General features: G+C 40.6%; 1 protein-coding gene and 1 long non-coding RNA gene across 22 annotated transcripts in view; one reads left to right on the top strand and one right to left on the bottom strand.

The window, feature by feature from the left end:
- The window catches only part of LOC126077941 (uncharacterized), a 134,204-nt gene extending 126,890 nt beyond the window's left edge, over nt 1–7,314 (bottom strand). For all 21 annotated transcript variants that reach the window (XR_007517893.1, XR_007517895.1, XR_007517899.1 and 18 more), the window contains exon 1: nt 7,229–7,314. This is a non-coding gene — a long non-coding RNA (uncharacterized LOC126077941). The remainder of the gene's footprint in view (nt 1–7,228) is intronic.
- Nucleotides 6,939–21,418, top strand: CAVIN2 (caveolae associated protein 2). Its single transcript, XM_049887726.1, has 2 exons — nt 6,939–7,761; nt 18,987–21,418. The coding sequence occupies exons 1-2, from the start codon at nt 7,279–7,281 to the stop codon at nt 19,764–19,766; spliced, it is 1,263 nt and encodes a 420-aa protein (XP_049743683.1). The 5' UTR covers nt 6,939–7,278; the 3' UTR covers nt 19,767–21,418.
- The last annotated feature ends 281 nt before the right edge of the window (nt 21,419–21,699 follow it).

The following is a 21,699-nucleotide window of genomic DNA, read 5'->3' as shown; positions in this document are numbered from 1 at the left end:
CAAAATATGTTTTAACAAAGCAGTCATGTACATGAGGACATTCTACTAAACCCTTACTCCCCCTGTTCCTGCCACCTATGCTTGTTACCTGGGTTTCTGGCTTGTCCAATATTTATTTATTTTTCCATTGGAATTGGTCCATAGCTTCAACTGAGACAACAGTTCTTTGAAGCCAGCAGATCTGAGCCCACAGGGAGAGGAATTTGGAATCACACATTTTTAACATTCAGAGATAGTTCAAGAGCTTTCTAAGTGTAAACCACCAGGCAAATGTTTCTTGCTGCCACCATTATTTACCTACAAAAATATTTTATTGCTGAGATATATTGCATAGTCAAAATTTTTTTGATAAAAACCATTTACATCTATGGGCTGTATACAGATATATCCTAAATTTAATCAGGGATCCTAATTTTTTAACATGAGTGTGTAGAAATTACATGAAGGTGATTAATAAGCAATTTACAGAAATCTGTTACGTGATTGTTCATTAACTCCAAAAACAGAACAGAATGAAAGGAAATGGTTTTATATTGCTATGATAAGGATTTAAATTATCTATGAAGAAGAACTTCCTGGCAAATACCAGACTTGGTTACCAAAATGGTTGTGGAATTTCCTTCTCTAAAGCTGTCAAATGATATAACTTCCTTTTAAGACAGAGTAAGAAGTTCTTTTGTTATTGTTGTTGCCCTTGTTTTTTTTGATTTTTAAATTTTTTTGAAACAGAAAAATGATATGATTTCTTTTTTTATTATAGTGAAGTACATACAAGAACTCACAAAACATTTCATCAATTTCTGTGTGTATTCTTCAGTGACACTGATTACATTCCTCAAGTTGCGAAGACATTTTCCCTCTCTTTTTCTAATTTATCCTACCACATTATACCTTCAATGCGTTCTGAGCAAGAGCCCTCACTTTCCCCCTCTCTCCTGCCCCTGGAAACGACTAATTACTTTTGGTTTCTATATATTTGCTCATTTCATGTAAGGAATATCATTCAGTATTTGTCCTTTTGTGGCTGGCTTATTTCTCACCATAATGTCTTCTAGGTTCATCCAAGTTGTGTCATGTATCAGAACCTCATTATTCTTGGTGGCTGAGTGTAATATTCCATTGTATGTATATACCACATTTTGCTTATTCATTCATCAGTTGATGGACATTTCAGCTGTTTCTACCTTTTGGCTATTATGAATAGTGCTGCAACGAACACTGGTGTGTATATGTCTGTTCCCATTGCTGCATTCAGGTCTTCAGGGTATATTTCTAGCAGTGGAATTGCTAGATCATATGGTAGTTCTATGTTCAACATTTTGAGGAAACACCAAACTGCTTTCCCCATTGGCTGTGCCAACTTACAATTCCACTAGCAATGAATGAGGGACAATACGACTTCTTCATGTTCAATCATCACTATACTTCAAGGAACAATTTCACAAAATAGACAGACCTCAAAAGTAACAGTTTAAAAATAAGGCTTATTAAACTGAAATATTTTTTCTATGAATGAATGCAATTGTAGAAACATAAAAAATAAATCTGGGTAGCAAATATCATCCATGCCACTCACTACACCCCAAACCACCAAGCAAGGATATGAACATGGAAGCTCTGCATCTTTTGAGATGAATCTGCCACAGACCCTAAAATGAAACCTATAACCGTGAAGAATCCGTTATACCCACTAGGGAGCTTCCTAGTATGAGGGCCACACTCTCTTCAGGTGAAAGTCTGTCCTGAAGGACTATGAACATACCCTGGTGTCAAAAATCCTTATTTCTGCCAAGACTAGATCACCAGTGGAAATCATCCCTCTACTCAGACTCTATCTCCAAGCAAGACTCAGTCCACAAAAAGTGCAGGGGAAACGTCATCTGAGATTCCTGAGTGAGACAGCTCTCAGGTTTCCAGTGTCTTTAAACATACTCTCAACCTCATTCTCTCAACTTCATTCATGAAAGATACTATGGTTAGATGAAAAAGTCATCAGTAAATGGTCTGACATTTTACCCTACTTGCAAACTAGCAAGTTAGACTACCATTTTCATGGCAGAAAAAGCAAGACTGCCCAGTCAGATACAAAGACTTTGTTACTCCTGGCACTGCAGTCACATAAGCTTCATGTTCATTTCAGTTCCCTTTGCCCCCCACCCCCAAGTCCCATGGAGGTGACACAGAGACGGGTCTAGATGGTACACGCATCGCATCTAAAGAATTCCAAGTTTAAAAACCTCTATCTTTTATAAGAGGTTGCAAACAATCTGTTCAACCTTTGTCCCAGAAAGAGACATTATATTCATTGTACTGGACAGCAAACAATTTCACCCTTTGCTCTGAAGAGAGACATTATCTCTGTCTTCCAAGGCCACTTGCTATACAAATGTCCTTGAAAAGATATTCCAGAACAAAAGGTTGTTAGTGTCTCTGTCAAAAGGTGTTCAGAAATGCAAGAGACCATGAAGGATTGCCTCTCAACAGCCAGGAGATGGGGACATAGTGGAGACCTCACAAGTATATGATAGAATCATGGCGATAGAAAGAGCTTTAGTAAGAGAAGTAAAAAGGTGGAAAGCTTCCTGATCCTCCTGGAAAACACCATCTCTTCTCTTCTCCTCTTCCCTCCTGTCTTTTCCTTTCCTTCTTTCCTTTATTCCTTCCTTCCTCCCTTTCATTTTTTCTTTGATTCATCATTATATTATTCTTCTTTCTTTCCATGTGATTAATGTACCAATATGACCCTCAGACTGACTCCTGCTCAAGAGGTGACCCAACCTTCAAAAGGTTTTTGGACTCCAAGATGGGGTCCAAATAAGACTTAGTCATTGTGGAGAAGGACTTCCTTTTCCACAGACTTATCATCCCTTGTCTCTTTATTACTGTCACAGTAGTAAAACCAAGAATGCCACAACTACCATATAAACCTTACTGGAAAAGGCCAACCAAGGAAGCCATTGAGCTGCCTCTGGCCTAGGAATTATGCTAAAGAGTTAACAAAGCCTTGCAACTTACTCATGATCCTAAGTGAGAAGACACATAGAGATTAGAACCAAAGCCGTGGGGGAGGGGGGGAGGAGGTATTTTTATGGAATATCCTCTACACTTTTATGACTTAGAGACTTGAGGTAGCAATAGGTAGCTGGTGGACAGTTGGAGGATTCAGAGCCCTAACCATACCCTGTTGTGGCCAGAGTCTTCATTTTCTGCCACCCCTGCAAAAAAAAAAAAAAAAAATCGTTTTCTCTCTATGGAATACACTCATATATCTATAAGCAATATTTGTCCACCTGTCTGGTCTTCTCACTAACATGGGAGCTTTTAAAGAACAGCAAATATGTCACTGATCTTTGTATCCCTAGTGTCTAGCACTTATTTCAAAATCAACAAATGTTACCAACCAAGCAATTCCCTCCTACATTTTATTGCTGCACTAATTCTTATAAGGAGCCCTGGTGGTGCAACAGCTATGTGCTGGGCTACTAACCAAAATGTTGGAGGTTTGAACCCACCAGCCTCTCCATGGGATAAAAGACCTGGCAATTTCCCCCCGTAAAGATTACAGCCTAGGAAACCCTGTGGGACAGTTGTTCCCTATCATAGGGCTGCTATGAGTTGGAACTGACTCAAAGGCACACAACAATAATAATCCTTCTTATAGGGATCTCTTGCACATATTAAAAAATCTCCAGCAGCCTCTTACCTGCCATTGTATCAAGTCTGAACTCCAACACCCTAACTTCCAATGACCATCATAATATGTAATAGGAACATATAATTTAAAAAAAAGGAAAAGTCTTTTAAGAGCTTATTGGTGAATTTCTCTTATTTCTCTCAGAAAATGGACTTACATTAGAGGTCAACTAAATGATAAGTTTGGAAACTCAGGGTTACCACAAATTCTACCTCATTAACGGTGTTTTACCTTATTGTCTTTGCTTCCCCTTTCTGTAAACTCTTGCTGTCCTCAACATTTGTATCACAGTTTATTACTTAGTTAAATGCCACCTTGTACAGGAAAGGAAGGTTCCCATCATATAACTCCTCATTATCCAAGTTGCCACAATTATAAGATTGCACAATGAAGTGAATTGTAGCCCATGAAACTATTCACTAATGAATTGATCTCATATAAATATAATCCCCTTGCAGCCCTGGTAACTTGATGATTAAGAGGTTGGCTGCTAACCAAAAGATCAGCAGTTCCAATCCACCAGCCGCTCCTTGGAAACCCTACAGGGCAGTTCTACTGTGTCCTATATGGTCACTATGAGTGGGGACTGACTCAGTGGCAAAGAGTTTTGGTAAATATAAGCCCCGAAGGGGATAATTCATAAAAGCACCTATCTCCAAGAAGAAGGAAAAGGAGATGGAATAGGAACCGTGATCAGAAGGGACTTCAGCTTTATCAGCTATAATCTTTGAAAAGGAGAGTTATGCACAGTATGGTAGATGGTTTTCAGAAATGGCCACAACAACCTCTCCCACGCTGCGTATTCTTCTGCTATGGGGATTTGGCACTCCTGCCATCAAGAGGTGGAGAATGTTTCCCTTCCCTTTGAACTTGGGCTTGCCCTGTGACCTGCTTTGACCAACAGAATGTGGTGAAAATGATGTGGGGAGAGTTCCAGAGCCTAGCCTGAAGAGATCTTGCAGCTTCTGCTTTCACAGTCTTGGAGACCTAAGGTACCATGTAAAGAAGTTTGGCTCCCCTACGAGAGAGAAGACATGGAGAGCCCCTGGAGGATGAAAGGCTAGGAGGAAAGAGAGGCACCAGCATTCCACCCATCCCATTTGAAGAGCCAGATGTGTGAACAAGACCATTTTAGGTTTCTCAGCCCAAATTACAGCTGGATAAGCATACCCAGCAGAGATGACACATTCCAACGAAGCCCTGCTTAGCTAACCCACAAAATCATGAATAAATCAAATCATTGTCATTTTAAGCCATGAAGTTTGGGGGCTGATTTGTTACACAGCACTAGGTAACTGATATATTACACATGTAATTCAAGATTAATTTTAAAAAAGTAAGCCCACATGCAAGCCTTTCTTCCTGTTTAACCACTAGCCTCTCTCCTTTTCTCGCCTTACCCCCATCTCTTTCCTCTCTTTGTTCGTCTAGTTGATTGAGCAAAAATGGGATTCAAGATCAGTGCAAATCACTGCAAAAATCAGTGTGGAGTGATTATAATGTGAAATTTCAAACCTAAAAAAAATATGTAGGAAATCAGGAAGTTGCTGAAGGATGCAGCTCAAATCATGGGTGACTCCTCTGACAAATGACGATCAGCAGCTGGAAGAGTTAACATTTTGAAGAAGAGAAAATCCACAGGGATGATGGCAAAATAAGTGCTTCAAAAGGGAATGATTTGAATGCCAGCATATAAGAAAGTGCTCTTGTGGAAAATTGATGAAGCCCTCAAATATTTTGGCAGTCATAACCCTTCTTATGATTTGGCCATGGAAGTCAAATATAAGGGGATATTGAATCATGATACTATATAGTTTTGTCAGAAAATTACACTTGATTCATCATTTATTCTAATACTTAACATAGAGTTGGCCAACTAGCCTTTGTTAAATATAAGTTACATTAGTTTTAATAATTTTCTTACACTTTTAAGATAAAATTCCAAACAAATCTTCTTTTCACTGTCTTTGGTTCCTATTTTTAAAGGATTCACTTTAAGTGCTTTTGGGGGATAGCAATCATCTGAGGAATTGGGGCCTTCTGTAAATGTCATGAATTCATCTCCCTAATTAGCAAGTATACTCGCTGAAATATACGCACTCTTTTCAGTATCTTCTGGACAGTGCATCAAGCACAGAACTGAGCAGCTAGTGGGGTCTCGCAAATTCAATAAATGGGGCAGCAATGGCCTGCTGATTGATTGGCTCATGTGTAGATTATTTTGCCATTGAAGGATGGCACTTATCCATTATCAAGCCCTGATCCAATATAAGCTGGCATTTGTTCTTCTCAAAACTGTTCGTAGAAGACCTATTACAAACTTCCTGCTGAAAGCACTTTCAGAGGCTGGAAACATTTAAAACCAACTCAAGTATGTAAAGTCATTTTAGGAAATAAGCCCCACATCCCAAGGGCTTGGCTGAGGAGGGCCACGTTTGAGAACAGGTGTGCCACTTCACTGAACAGGAATTTGGAAATGTCAAACATTAGAAGCACTTCAGAAACTCCAACTCAACCTTCCTGACAGGAACACTTCTGGGCACGTGTCAAGAATTGCCTTGCAGAGATAGGCATTTGAGAAAATCTCTCAGTACTACTTTGAGATTAAAAAACAAAACAAAAAAAAAACCCCACAAATTAGCATAGCAGGTTCTCAAAGGGACAAAATTTTATTTTTATCTATTTTTTTAGTTTTTCCTTGTTCCATCTTACTGATATCTCAAAAGAAACCACATTTTTAAAAAAAGTCATTCAAAAAAAAAAAAAAATCCATCTATTACATAACAGTCCATAACAGCAGCCTTGCTTGTTTAAACCTAGCCCTGAAGTTCAGCCTCTTTCACCTGATCTTGCATCCTTAATTGAAACGGTAGGAAGAAGAATGGGGCTGTTTTCCCTTTCATTATCAGGGTTACTTCCATTCTTCTGGAAATGAAAACCTAATATACACACTTGGCTGCAAGTACCCTTTATACTCCCCCTACCCCCCCCCCCCCCCCCCCGGTAGGACACAGCATTCTGCAGCCCAGCAGTCAGTTCTAGGGCAAATGCAAACAATACTTTCCGTTACAATAACTTGTATCCAGGAAAAAAAAAAACAAAAACAGGCACTCTGTAGCATAGCAGCCAGTGAAAAGTTTACTAGCTCTAGCCAATTGCGGACTGTGGAGCTGGGCCAAGTTAGCATGTTTTTCTCCGCCTCTAGATGAAGTCATGATTGAAATATGGCATTGAACTTGTTTTAAAAAGGGAAGAGGGGGTAGGAAAGAAAAGCTGAACCTGCAGCAAAGTGTCCTGTGCTGAGGAGAACAGTTAGGAAGTGTTTGCAACGCTTCTGAACTCTGAGAGGTTCTCGTTCTGTAACCTTCACCTCCCACTGGGTGGGGTAGGACCTCTCCTAGCAGCTGGAATGCAGTTGCCCTAATCAGTGTAGCCAGTCTTTGCTTGTCTGAACCTCTGCTGATCCTGGAGAGCGGTGCCCTAAGCGCCACCAGCCGGCATCTCTCTGGCTCCCCTCGTCACCGCCCTTCTCACCTGAACAGGAAGACGCTCCCAGCCGGGAAGAAAGTGTCCACTGTTCAGTCATGGAAGAGGACGCTGCACAAGCCGAAAAGTTCCATCACCGAGGTGTTGACATGCGGCAGGAGAAACCATCAAGCCCCAGCCCGGTGCCTTCCTCCACGCCGAGCCCCAGCCTGAACCTGGTGAGCACGGTGGAAGCCATCCGGGACAACTCGCAGGTGAATGCTGTCACCGTGCTCACGCTCCTGGACAAGTTGGTGAACATGCTGGACGCCGTGCAGGAGACCCAGCACAAGATGGAGCAGCGGCAGATCAGCCTGGAGGGTTCGGTGAAGGGCATCCAGAACGACCTCACCAAGCTCTGCAAGTACCAGGCCTCCACCAGCAACACGGTCAGCAAGCTGTTGGAGAAGTCCCGCAAGGTCAGTGCTCACACCCGGGCGGTCAAGGAGCGCATGGAGCGGCAGAGCGCGCAGGTGAAGCGGCTAGAGAACAAACACGCCCAGCTCCTCAAACGCAACCATTTCAAAGTGCTCATCTTCCAGGTCAGTGCCCTCAGCGGCCTCCTTGAACCCAGGCGGGGACTCCTCGACATTCGTGATCTCAGTTGTTCTGGCTCTTACAGTCATTTGTACATCTGTCCTGTCTGTCAGGGATCACACACACAGGCGTTGTCCCCTGTCTGCCTTCAGCAGGATAACGTGAAATCGGCACACAGGGGTGGGAATTTCCTAGGTCCCTGCAGCCTAAACCCAAGGCAGATGCCCGGGGGTTATCAGGCCGAGGGCATTTGTCAGCCAGCACCTGGATGAGGTCCATACACAAGTTGGGAAGGTGTGCAGGTGTGTGCACTGTAGTCAAATGCATATGTCTCTTTGCATTATGAACACGGGGCTGGGGCTGCAGCTGTTAGCAGGACAAGGCAAATTAATTCAGTGCCTGTTTATTAACTCTTTGTTGAAATGTAATCCTATGAGGTTTTTTGTGTTTTGTTTTAACCAAGTCAAACTCAGTATCGTTTCAGCTATTCCCATTCCAAGGGCTACTACCGGTGTTTTGAGGAGTAACAACATATTGAGAACCATTTCCAGTAGAGTAGAGCTAGCCTTTTCCTTTTAAGACTTTTCGAGAGAAGCAATCTTGTTGAGTTCTTTTCTAGTAAATGATGCACTAAAAATATAGAGCATAATTCTTTACAAACACAGTAGCTATGACTCTCATTGCTCAAAGAGAACACAACTGTAAGGTAAAATAAAAGCAGTGTTCTCAGTTAGAGTCACAAAGCCTGGTCTTTGCTCCTTCAAATGTTGCTTGAGAATAAAAAGGCCACTTAATTTCTTTTTAATGCATCAATGATGCAATTAATGTAGCAAGAGGTTATTTGGGGACAGGGACGTTGCGTTGGGCTATTGTTCAGCCAAGTGGTGGGCATTTGTGAGTCCCAGGGCAGCCCTTCCGCCAGTGGAACCCAGCCAGCACAGAGCCCAGTAAGCGATCCCCATCCCCGCCCCAGGGCTGTCTCCTTGTGCCCAAGTGAATAAGAAAGGATTTCAAAGCTGTGGAGGGGAGAGGCTATAACATCACGATTGTGAAAGGCACACAGGGAGCTCCTTCATCACACAAGAGAGATTTAGAAATTCGAGGGAGCCTTCTTTTCCTAAACAAATCAGCCCTGCCAAGTTAGAACCTTAGCCTTCTTCCCCCCATAAAAGGAAAGCCTCCTATTGCTGCTTTTTTGAGGAAAAAAAAAAAATTATTATTATTTTTTTTAAACCCTCAGGCAGCTGATGTCCTATACCTTGCAGGCTTTTTTTTTATTTTTTCTCTTTGCAGCCGGGAAAGTTTTCAGCTTTTAATGCAAATGGAATAGCTTTTGATGCACCAAATGAACTGAAAGGACAGAGATACTGCCGGTAACTGGGTCTTTCTTAGTCCGTATGAGATCCTCACTTTATTAGTCTGAAAGATATTAGAAATCTCCACTCTGAAGGCATTTCTCAGTTAAATACTGATCTCCAAACAAAACTAAGCAGGTAAAGAACTCTTTAAATCCAGGTCACCAAAGGAAATTTCCTTCCAGTGTAAATCATGCAGGTTATCTTTTGTCCCATCCCTCCGTTGTGGAGGGGGAAAAAAATTATGTATCTACTAGAGGAAAATCAACAATTTGTTGGGACCAGATTTGTTTTGTTTTGCCATGGATGTTCAGCAGATGTTGGGTGTGGCAAGGGATGGAGAGATAGGTGACTAGAAGCTCAAGAGGATTAGAAATTTGACTTAAAAAAAAAAAACTGTTGGGGAACTTAAAGGGATGTGCTGTTGTTGAGACTGGACATAATCCCAATTTTGTCACATTAGCTCGACAGGTGTGAAATTGCTGCCAGAAATGGTAGGAATTCTCCACATAGTAAGGAAAAGCTAACACGGGAATACTCAAGACCAAAGTAGAAACCAAGACGACCCAATGTAGTGTCGAGACTCCATTTTGGGCCCCTTAGCAAGCAGTCCCCAAGGACACTTTAAAGAGCATTTAGGAGGCAGGGAACTGGAAGGAAATAACTGGGCATCTCATAAGCCATGTCAGATCCTTTATTGGCCTAAATGTACTAGAAATCTCAACTCTCAAGGCATTGCAGGATGTTTATTTTGAAGAAAATATATATATATATATATATATATACATATATATAAGAGTAGTCCCTCCATGGAAAGGTTGACCTCTTTCTCTTGACCCTTCTTAACATAGGACCTTCTATAGTAGTAATTATGCCATTGGATAAAATAATAACTTAGAAAGTAGTATATTCTATCAGTTGAAACAATAGATTTTGGGTTTGCACAGACATTAGCTCAAATTCTATGTCATCTTGCGCACATTTTGTAGCTTCTCCAAGTCTCTATTCTCATCTGTACACTGAGGATATTTCTAAGAGCCAAAAAATTTCTGAGCACTTAAAAGCCCTGCATACTCTGCTAAGTATCTTTATGTGCATTATCTGATCTGTCTCCAGTTTACACATGAGAATGCTGAGATTCAGGATGTTTATATCTTGTCAACTTATTTAGTTGGAAAGTGGTGGAGCTGGGATTCGAACTCATTCTTAGTTATCTAGTGCTCCTATAACAGAAACACCACAAGTGGATGGCTTTAACAAAGAGAAATTTATTTTCTCACAGTCTAGTAGGCTACAAGTCCAAATTCAGGGCATCAGCTCCAGGGGAAGGCTTTCTGTCTTTGCTGCCTCTGGGGGAAGGTCTTTCTCATCAATCTTCCCCTGGACTAGGAGCTTCTCTGAGCAGGAACCCAGGTCTAAAGGATGTGCTGTGCTCCCAGTGCTTCTTTCTTGGTGTTATGAGGTCCCCAATTCTCTGTTTACTTCCCTTTCCTTTTGTCTCTTGAGAGATAAAAGGTGGTGCTGGCCACACCCCAGGGAAACCCTGTTTACATTGGATCAGGGATGTGGCCTGAGCAAGGGTGTTACATCCCACCCTAATTCTCTTTAACATAAAATTACAATCACAAAATGGAGGACAACCACAGAATACTGGAAATCATGGCGTAACCAAGTTAATATACACATTTTTGGGGGGACATAATTCAATCCTTGACAATCATTTTAATTGATTTCAAAGCATGTGTTCTTATACACTAATGCTTCCTTCCTTGAATTGCCCTCATAGAGTAAGGAATAAATGAAATAACGTATTTAAAATCTTTAGCAGTGACTGGCACAGTGTAAGCAATCAATGAACAGAACCTACTACTGGGAGGATTTGAAATTCATTTGCCCAGAGAGGAGGCTACACCTTTGCTTGGTCAGAAGTATGACGCTTGCCTAAAACTGGCCCTACCCTACACAGGATCTTAAAACAGTTATGCTTTTTTTCAGTTGAGACTTATTAAAACACACATGCACACCATGTTGGAATCACCATGTCACTACCATTTCCATGAAAGCAAAGGACTCTGTCCAAAGGACCTACCTCTTCTAGTCTCTGAGTGGGGCCCTGGTTGCAAAGCAGTTAAGAACTCAGCTGCTAACCAAAAGCTTGGCAGTTCAAATCCACCAGCTGTTCTTTGGGAACTCTATGGGGTAGTTCTCTGTCCTGTAGAGTTACAATGAGTCAGAATCAACTTGAGGGCAACAGGTTTAGTCTCCAAGTGGTGCAAGTGGTTAATCTACTCTGCTGCAACCCAAAGATAGGAGGTTCAAGTCTACCTAGATGTGCCTCAGAAGATAGGCCTGGTGATCTACTTTCAAAAAATTAGCCATCGTAAACCCTATGGAACACAGTTCTACTCTGACATATGTGGGGCTGCCATGAGTCAAATTGGCTGGACAGAAACTGGTGGTGGTGGTGGTAGTAGCAACACAGTCTTGACAGTGTGGCAGAGGGTGGCTGTTTCCTAGCTAGACCTGCAGAGTGTAGAGGGCAGCTAATGTACTAGGTACTGTTGTGCATCTTCAAATAATTTATCACTCTCCATCCACTTGAACTCTATGCTGGACTTTGTCTTATTAAACCCATTGGTTTTCTAGTTTAAGACAAGATTTTAACGTGAACTTAGAGAATGAGGAAAGAAACTCTGTCACCTGACTTAAGCAGTCAGTACTGTAGTGTGTAGACCATTGTATTTCCAGTGTGTAAAATGCTGTCAGGACCTCTTAGAGCCTCCAAAATCTGCAGGTGTTTTTTGGTTGGTTGGTTGGCCAGACACATTTGTGTGTTTTTTTTGTTTGTTTGTTTGTTTTTTAATTCCATCTGTCCTCCTCAAAACATGTATTTATTTATTTAAGCCTGTGCTGATCTTTACAACATTGTTGTAGCTATGAAATATCTAATTCCCTAGCAATTACTTCAAATTATAACCGGCAGTATCTAAAAATGAAGAGACATTCATCTCCCTTTGAGCAATAAAATAAATTTTAAAATCCTTGTTAAATTCAGCACCTTTCCTTTTAATTTTTTTAAAGCTTAAGATCAATGTTTGATTCAAAATACTATGGCATGACCCAGCATAAATGAAATAAGGCTCAAGGGGTTGCTGCTCGAAAGGCAGATGGTAACGAAAGACTAATGTTTTGCCTGTAAGTATGGCTATCTTTCCGTAAAAATAGAATTTGTCCAGAAAATCGATGAATTTACAGTCAAGAGGACATTTTCTGTGTTGATTGAAGAGCCTAGAAATTCCAGGTAACTGGCCCTGAGGGTGTGGTGCCCACTTAGGTCCTCATTAGGTTCTAGTAATGATTATTTGAAAATGGAGCTTGGGAAGAATTTCAAACCCAGAGTACTCATAGACAGCTTACACTTTCATCCACATAAAATTGCCACACTGGAAAAAAAAAAAAAATTGCCACACTGGGTGAAAAGAGTAGAAAGGTTAGATATTTGCAGTGGAGACATCTCCGGAGATTTGAGGCCATGAATGTATTCAAATATTCATCGTTTGGGTTCCCTCCATGAGATCAGAATTTTGGAAGAGTGTTACAAAGTGTAACATCTTCAGACTATTTTAAAATTGATTTTTTTTTTAAGACTGTACTTTCTCTACCTAAAGCCACTGCTCTGAAAACTGTTAAATACAGACTTGAAAGAAATGGGGATATAGATAATCAAAGACAGCTTTATGTGACAGACTCACGATGTTTACATCACATTGATTACAGTTTCCATAATGGGATATTGGTTTGGAGGTGCTACTTATCCAGTGCTCTTTTAGCTTATGAGATAAACAAAATACTAGTTCTTATTGTTATTATTTACACGTATTGGATGTCAGCACTGCCTCAGGCTCTTTAAGTGAATAACTGATTATTGTTGGTATTTCTTCAAAAGGATCATTACTTCTCTCGTATAATAAAAGCTAGACTCTATCTCAGATGCAGCCATTCCAGATAAATGCTGCCCTGTCCATTGTTTTGTTATCCATATCTGTTTGAATGGAATAAATGAAAAATGTTCCTCAACGCAACTCAGGTCCTGTAGTTTTGATTCTCACTTAAAACAAAACATATTTGGCATTAGTACACGATGGGATCACATCTGCAATTAATTTTTTTATGGGGTTTAGGTTAATACCACAGAACCAAATATGTCCCATCCAGAAAGCACCTTAAGAATCATTTAGTTTAACCTCATCTTATATCAAGGAAGCAGAGGCCCTACAAAACAAAGTGACTAGCAAGGTTTCATTTTATTAATAATAGAAATTATAGAACTGAATTATGAAATGAGTAAAACAAACACTATAATCCCACTATGGTGAAGTTCATGTTTACAGGTTTCTTACATCAGTTTTTAAATAATTCAGTGTGATTTGTTTGTTTTGTATTTTTTTTTAATGTGAAACAAAAAACACTTAACCAGTGTGATCTTAAAAAGGAATTGAACCCTTGACAACGCTGAAAAATAATGAAACCTTGAAATCCTCCAGAATGTGAAAGACTGCTCAGGGATCATAACTAATGCATTTTATTCTTATGGCTTGCTGATTCCACCGACAGCTGCCTTAGGGGTGCAATCTAATCAATGGCTTTATCCACTCGGCAATCTCTACCTCAGAAACACAAATTGGAGAAAACCATCAATGTGTAAAAGAGACCTATAAATCAGAATGTCAGGTGGGCTTAGATCCATTTTAATAACTGGTATTTGGAGATTATTGAATAAAACATCCCACAGACACAAATTTATGGTCCTTATAGCCCTGGCAGCACAGTGGTTAAAGTGCTCGGCTGCTAACCCAAAATTCAGCAATTCGAGCCTACCAGCTGCTCCACGGGAGAAAGATGTGGCAGTCTGTTTCTGTGAAGATATACATCCTTGGGAACTTCATGGGGCAGTTCTATTCTGTCCTACAGGGTCACTTAGAGTCAGAATGGACTCGATGGCAGTGGGTTTGATTTTTGGTTTATATCCCTCTAGGATGCCACCACACCCCTGTGGGAATGTAAAAGTCTTGGTTATTTTCTTCTAACAACAGGGATGGTAAGTTAGTGACAGGAGTCACTTCAAGCTTTTAAATGACTTACCGTAGATTTCCTTTTCTAATGCTAGTCCTAGAGTCACCTTCTCTTTAAAGTGTTCATATCTATGTATGTGCAAAGAGGATTGGCTTCCATGGGACCCAACCCAAGGAGTGCCCAGCATGTTGGCAAGTTCCTCTGTGTTGATATCTATGTGCATGATGGGGACTCTTAGTTCACAAGAATCAATATAAACAGCAACCAAGATAAAGTGCAAGGAAAAATGCCACTTCTGAAGAGTTCTTTCCATTCCTTTTCTCTTCTATTGGTCAAGCATATCATTCATGTATGTTTGAAGGGTGCTGTTTAATTCTCTGTTCCTTTGAAAAATTCCTAAGGGTGCTTGTGAAGGGTTAAAACCAGGAGCAGCTGTATCAGCGGAGGTTGAAGACCTTTTTGCAAATTAATCTGCAGGCCAGGTAGTCAGCTGCTCCTGGGTGGCTCCACTGGGTAAAACTGCCCAGAGGAGCAATGCAGCCTGCAAGGGACTCATTCCACTGCCACCCACTGCATAGTGCCAATTTATGGAGCCATAAGCTCTTTATGGAAACGCTGGTGGCTTAGTGGTTAAGAGGTACAACTGCTAACCAAAAGGTTGGCAGTTCAAATCCACCAGGCGCTCCTTGGAAACCCTGTGGGACAGTTCTACTCTGTCCTATAGGGTCACTACGAGTCAGAATTGACTCGAGAGCAATGGGTTTGGTTTGGGGTTTTTTTAAAGCCGCATATAGGTACATATGGAACTAGCATAAGTAGGAGGTGACAAAGTTGAGGATGTATACTTGATTTTCTCCTAGAAAGAGCCATCAATCTTGGAATCTGTAAGAGAAAGCATATCAAAAGCATTACAACAGGAGGCTGAAGGCAGAAGTGTCACCACACTTGCAGGCATATGAAATATACAGTGTGTCCATGAGAAGTGTGAAAGAGGGCTGAGTGCAGGGACACCTGTGCAGGTGAGCCTCGGGGATGCAAGATAGCATAGTTACAGAGGATCCACCATCTGACGTTCAAATTGAATACCTGAAATACACCCTAAAATCACTCCTTTGGCAAACACCATGCATATATTTTACACGAAAGAATGGAAACTATCAGAATCTGATTTTTCTGCTACTAGAAAGTTAGAAAGTTAACATCTACATATGCTTGGGCATTCACAAATTCATGCATGAAAACAAAAGGTGCACCATCAGAGTGGAAGCCATAAGAAGCCACCAAATAAATACTGTCCAGTACACAGAACATAAAATACTGCTTGAGTAATTAAAATGACAGCAGAAGCATAGCAGTGAGCCAAGAAGACATTTATCTCACTTCTTTCTGGTTGCACAAAGACACGTCCAACTCACCCTGGATTATCCCACTGGGTTTATTTTCATATTTTGCATCAAAGAGCTCTTCTATAAAATTCCCTGGCATTTTACAAAAGATTTCCACTTAACAGTAACTACGATTTTTTAAATAATAAAATTAGAGAAAAAGCTATGAGATTATTAGTTTGATTCTTTTGAAGTATGGTTATTAAGTCTACCTTTTGTTGAGGGTGAAGAAAGGGAAGTTAACCAATTTACAACCTTTGATTATCCTGAGAGATTATATTATGCAAAATGTACCCCTTCTCTGATAACCACAGGTTTTGTTTTTGTTGTTTTTTTTTTTTAATTTGCAACCTGAATTTCTACCTTTCTCACTAAGGACTTTTAATAACATTTCACTGAACTCTTGGTTTCTTCCTTTCCAGCAGCATCTCCTGTCAAACCTTCATAGCCCTCTTGTCAAACCCCATAGTAATTTTGCTTCTGGACAAAGCAGCAAGGCCCCAACTGTTTCTGTAATCTTCATCCAAAAACAAAAACCAAACCCATTGCCACCGAGTCAGTTCTAACTCATATCAACCCTATAGGACAAAGTAGAACTGCCCCCATAGGGTTTCAAGGCTGTAAATCTTTATGGAAGCAGATTGCCACATCTCCCTCCTATGGAGCAGCTGGTAGGTTTGAACTGCCCTCCTTTGCATCAGCAGCCAAGCTCTTAACCACTGTGCTACAGGGCTCCTTAATCCTTACCCACTGAGAATAAATTCCTTCTTAAAAATGGAAACCTTTGCCCCCTTAGCCTTAGGTTCACCTGATTCCTCAGCGGAAGCAGCAGTCAGCAAACTCCCTTCCAGCCTGTTTCCTCATGTAGTCCTCAAGCCTGACCAACAGAAGCCTGATCTCTGCTCAAGCCACCCTCATGTCTTTCTGAAAAATGCACTTTACCAACACACACTCATTCAATAAGTATCTGTTGAGCGAAGCACTGTTCTAGGCACTGAAGCACAGCAGTGGACAAAAGAGATTAAAAAAAAAAAAAAAAAATCCCCACCCTGTAGAGAGGGTATTCCACTGAAACACAGGCAACAGCAATTTGAAACATGGGAAGGTTGCTCTCTGTAAAAGTCTGTGTCATAAACGACTCATGGAAAGCCCATATTTCATTCAGGTCATACATACTGTGCTCCTGACACTTTCCATGACATTCAAAATGGGAGGGTGTGGAGAGGGCTTTGGGAAGCAATATGGATGTCTTCGTTATAACAAGAATTCTAGTTAACCAGACTTTCTGTGTTTTCTTTTCCCCCCAAGACTTTATCCTTTCTTTCTAACTAATTATGGAAAGAACTCTGGTGTGAGTATATGTGTATGGGGGGGGGGGGGCGCACAGGACTGTATCTTTTAATTATGCTATCCAGTGGTTAATAAGGAGAGAGATTTTTGAGTTTCTTTACAATATCAGAAATTTGTTCTTTTAATCTTTGTACTAGAAAGTTAGAAATATGCAGTCATACCGTTAGGGCATATTTTGGATCATAAATCAATACTATTAACTTTTCAGTCAAAAATTGGAAAACGAGGACAAGTTCATGCCATTAACATGAACTTTGCATGAAATTTAGATTCCAAATAGACTCTTAAAGTCATTAAATCCAGTTAATTTTCTAACTGTTGAGAGTTCAATGGGTAGCCCAAGATATAATCAGGTAACACCGAGGCACTGGTTGAAGCAGGGGCTTAAGTGGGCTCTGGAGCCTTGCCCGCCTCTGGCCTTTCTCTGGAACTCCTGCTTTCCCTGGGAGTGTAGTTTTGAAAGCTGCTAGTCTAGATCAAACTTTCTTGTTCTGAGGCCCAAGGAGGTTAAGTTATTTGCTGAAGGCCACACAGCTATTTAGCTATACAGCAGAGAAAGACTGAGGCTCGGGCCTCCTGCTTCACAGTCTTCCTACTATATCCTTTTTTTTTCTTAATGACAATGTGGAGACACCTTGCTGGCTGGTTCTCATTTTTCAATATCCGGTCTGTAAAAAAACAAAACAGTACCATCGAGTCGATTCTGACTCATAGTGGCCCTGTAGGACAGGGTGGAACTGCCCCACAGGGCTTCCAAGGCTGTAATCTTTACAGGTGTAGACTGCCACATGCTTCTCCCGCAGGGCAGCTGGTGGGTTCGAACTGCAACCGTTTGGTTAGCAACCAAGTGCTTTAACGACTGCGCCACCAGGGCTTCTTCATTTTCCAACAAAGAAAAATAAAAAAAATCAAAAGGATTCCTATGCTGTGCGGCTCAAGTCTGTCTAAATCCCAATCTCTCCATTTAGTAACCTTAAGACACTACCTCCCTTGCACTCTGGAGGCAGGTTTATTGGCTCTGCTCCATGAGCAAAGGATCTTAGTCTGTGTGCCAAGAAGCTAGAGGGAAAGTGTGCTGGGAATAGCAAAAGGGTCATGTTCCTGAGCCGCTGTCTTCACCTTATCTTGGATGGAGGTGGGAGCTGATGTAGTCGTGCCTAAGGAAGTCCTGTTTAACAACAGAGGCTTGATAAACTCATCCTGCCGGTGTAATCCCGACTCCCCACCTCCCCTGACTAACCCACAAAGGACAGCCTGAACCACTGTAGCTTCACGAAGGCCCGCAATAAAGCTAGCCCTTGCTTCTTTTGCTCTAAAATTATGACTGGAGCAAAATGAGTCTACACGTTTGAGCAAATGCTAAGGCTGACCATACTTTGCCTTCTAGTTGGTTAGGGAAACTAATCAAGGTTTTACATGATGTCTGAACACTTGAGGGCTTTCCGTTTCTCTGTCCTGCCCCCATCTTTTGTCTTCCGACTGACCCTCAGGCTCTTTTGTAGTGGAATTTTGGCAGCAGCAGAGCCTTCTGACCTGGAAGTAGCTAGGAAAAAGCAGGCATCTGGGTTCATAGTAACTTACTTTAGCTTGCTTATCTAGGCAGCATCCTGGTCTATCTGAGGGGCAGTCCACTCCTCCCCCGCCCCCCCATCACTGATATCCCTCTAGCCAGCACCCCTTAGGATATGCCCAACATGCAGCCCTTGGCCTTATTCAGCCTGGAGGAATAACTTGACCAGTTTAGAATTAACTCTTCCTGTTCTAAAACACTGAAGCCACAAGCAATTTGTTTCTATCACGTTTGTATCACAAAAATAACCCATAACCCATTGCAGTCGAGTCATTCCGACTCAGAGCGACCCTACTGGATAGAGTAAAACTGCCCCATTGGGGTTTCCAAGGAGCGGCTGGTGGATTCCAACTGCAGGTCGTTTGGTTAGCAGCCTAACCCTTAACCACTGCGACACCAGGGCTCCATCACAAAAAATACATACACACAAATTACAGCAGTTTAGGACTATCTGTGAAATGGTTATTAACATGAAACCTAATTGCCCCTATTTCCAGGAAGAAAACGAGATCCCTGCCAGCGTGTTTGTGAAAGAGCCAGTCTCCAGCCCTGCGGAAGGAAAGGAGGAGCTCGCTGATGAAAAGTCCCTGGAGGAAACCTTGCACACAGTGGACCTCTCATCAGATGACGAATTGCCCCATGATGAAGAGGCCCTAGAAGACAATGTCGAGGAGAAGACGGAAGAAAGCAGAGCAGAGAAAATAAAAAAATCCAGCCTCAGGAAAGTGGATAGTCTCAAGAAAGCATTTTCACGCCAGAACATCGAGAAAAAGATGAACAAGCTGGGGACAAAGATCGTATCTGTAGAGAGGAGAGAGAAGATTAAGAAATCTCTCACTTCCAATCATCAGAAAAGCTCCTCAGGAAAAAGCTCCCCCTTCAAGGTTTCTCCCCTCAGTTTCAGTAGAAAGAAAGTCCGAGAAGCAGAAAGCCCCGCAGAAAATGAGACCAAATCCGAAGGCACGCCTGGCAGTGAACAGATGCTGAATGACCACGAGGAGAGCTCGGTTGCAGAGGGTCTTTCTGAAGCATCATTGGCAGAAGAGAAGAACGCAGAGGAGGATGCTGACAGGGTGGCCTTGAGAGGGAGTAACTCAGGGATGGACAGTAACATCGACTTAACAATTGTAGAAGATGAAGAAGAGGAGGCAGTGGCCCTGGAATATGCGCAGAAGACGCGCTATGAGGACCGCTACATGGGAACCCCGGAGGAGACAGAGAGGTCGGATGAGGAACCTGTGCAGCCAGCTGTGCTCCAGGTGGACCAGACCGTCTAGGCGCACAGCCCGCTGGGCCCAGGCTGTCATTTTGGTTAAGTGGGTAACCAGAACCTAGAAACAAACGCTTGCACATATCTAGCAGTACCGACTCACTACCCTGTACTTACTTGTTCAGGCAGTAGTAATTTATTACATAGTAACAGAGTACACGTGACCAAGATTTACTATGAAAGCAATGTGTCAGGGGCTCACTTCTTTTTAACTTGCTCTTAGGTTCTATTTATGTAGAATCTCTCCAAGTTTTGCCAGGAAGAGGAAATGGAATAGTTGAAAAATACTAGTCAATTTGGCTTAGTTAGAAAAACCAGAGGATACTTAAGATACTAGTCATGGAATGTGATTCTTTTTTTTTTTTTTTTTTTTTTGGTCACTCCATAAGCTTGCTGAATAATGTACCAGTAATATATTGCATTTCCACAGTAGTCTGTGAATCTAATTATTATTCTTTAAGTGTGTGATATATAATATGCATATGTTTTTAATCTAAAGACAACTACTTTATATTTTTAAAAAGAAGCATCTAAAAAAGGTAGGAGACAATGCTCAGTTGGTTATTCATTTAATAGAAGCTGTTGTTTATTGTAAATGAAGGGAAAATTGGAAGACTTTTAATAATTCGTTAGTGAAGTAAGATACATAGGAAAGTCAGGACTCTTAGAAAAAAGAAGGAAAAGTCAAAAAATAAGAGAAACAAGAAAAGAATGCCAAAGAGAATGACGAACAAAGAGAGAAAAAACTATCTGCTTAAAAATAAAATATTTACAATATTAGTATTGTATTTCACTCTTTAAATAACAATACTAAAAAAAAAAGATGTTCATATATCCTGGAATAATATGTCATCACAGTATTTTTTACTCTCTAATATTTTCAAATAATATAACAAATACATTTTACAGTGTTAAAGCTAGGTTTGTTAATAAATGAAGATATTACAAATACTTCTCTAAGGAAGTTCAAAAGGATGCTGTCTCTTTAACATTGGAATGAATATAAGTCTGTGAATACTAACTAATATATACTGCCTTTTGTAAGAAGCTGGATCTTAGTATTCTTTAATGTTTTCCAAATTTGAAATAATGCTTACACTCCAAATGGTGCATTTTAGATTTATAAGATCTTAAAATCAACAGGCTTGGGGAGGCAAGGATTCTCTTTTTTCCTTATTTGTAGATAATGGTAATTTCATTCCAGATCATATTACATTTAGATATTAGCCTCACAGAACATTAATATTTTTTTTTAACTTCTTAAAGCATACTAGTGTTTGTGTGTATGTACACAATTATTCAGACAGGGTAATTTTTACTGCTGCCTAACATGCTAAAATACTGCTTTGTCTATTTTTAATTACAAAATTCTAATGTTTCAAGAAAATTATTAAATTGTAGTTTAAAGACTGGTGGCCCTAGGGAGGAAATTCCCTGCATTTAGTATATACCACAATAAATAACCTTACAAATATAAGTAACCAAGACAATATTAACAAACTATGCTTTGTTCTAATCAAAGGTATAGGATTAACAAACGTATTGATAGTATAACCTACATCTTATTTTGCAATAGTGTAACCTCAAATATTGGACTGTTGGACTAACAATGACTGTGTTAAAGAAGACGAAATAAACCAAAAATAAAAAAGTATATTACAATGTCAGTTTTTTTTGCAGAACAATTTTAGAACAAGCAGAAAGAATTGATTTTTAAACTCTACTCCAAACATAGCAGAAATGTTGATTGTTTCAGTCCTGATTTCCCCTAATAACTCTGCTTTCTTTTTTCCCTGATCTCATTTAGAAATCCAAGTCTCATTCTTCAAGTTTAACTTTCTGACATCACCTTGCCAGATCTGGAGAGCATCTAAATTTATTGCAGCAGCTTGATGAATTTGATAGTTCCATCTGCATTTTTATTGTATTGTAGCAGATCT

Source organism: Elephas maximus, chromosome 6, assembly GCF_024166365.1.
Source record: "Elephas maximus indicus isolate mEleMax1 chromosome 6, mEleMax1 primary haplotype, whole genome shotgun sequence".
Taxonomy (NCBI): domain Eukaryota; kingdom Metazoa; phylum Chordata; class Mammalia; order Proboscidea; family Elephantidae; genus Elephas; species Elephas maximus.
Note: the sequence above shows the minus strand (reverse complement) of the source record. Positions and strands in the feature narration are given on the sequence as shown.

What these genes read in the sequence shown, in the direction of transcription:
- CAVIN2 (XM_049887726.1), top strand. Translation starts at nt 7,279, where the DNA reads ATGGAAGAGGACGCTGCACAAGCCGAAAAGTTCCATCACCGAGGTGTT. An exon ending in TCAAAGTGCTCATCTTCCAG is followed by an intron (nt 7,762 to 18,986) that starts GTCAGTGCCCTC and finishes CCCTATTTCCAG; the next exon opens with GAAGAAAACGAGATCCCTGC.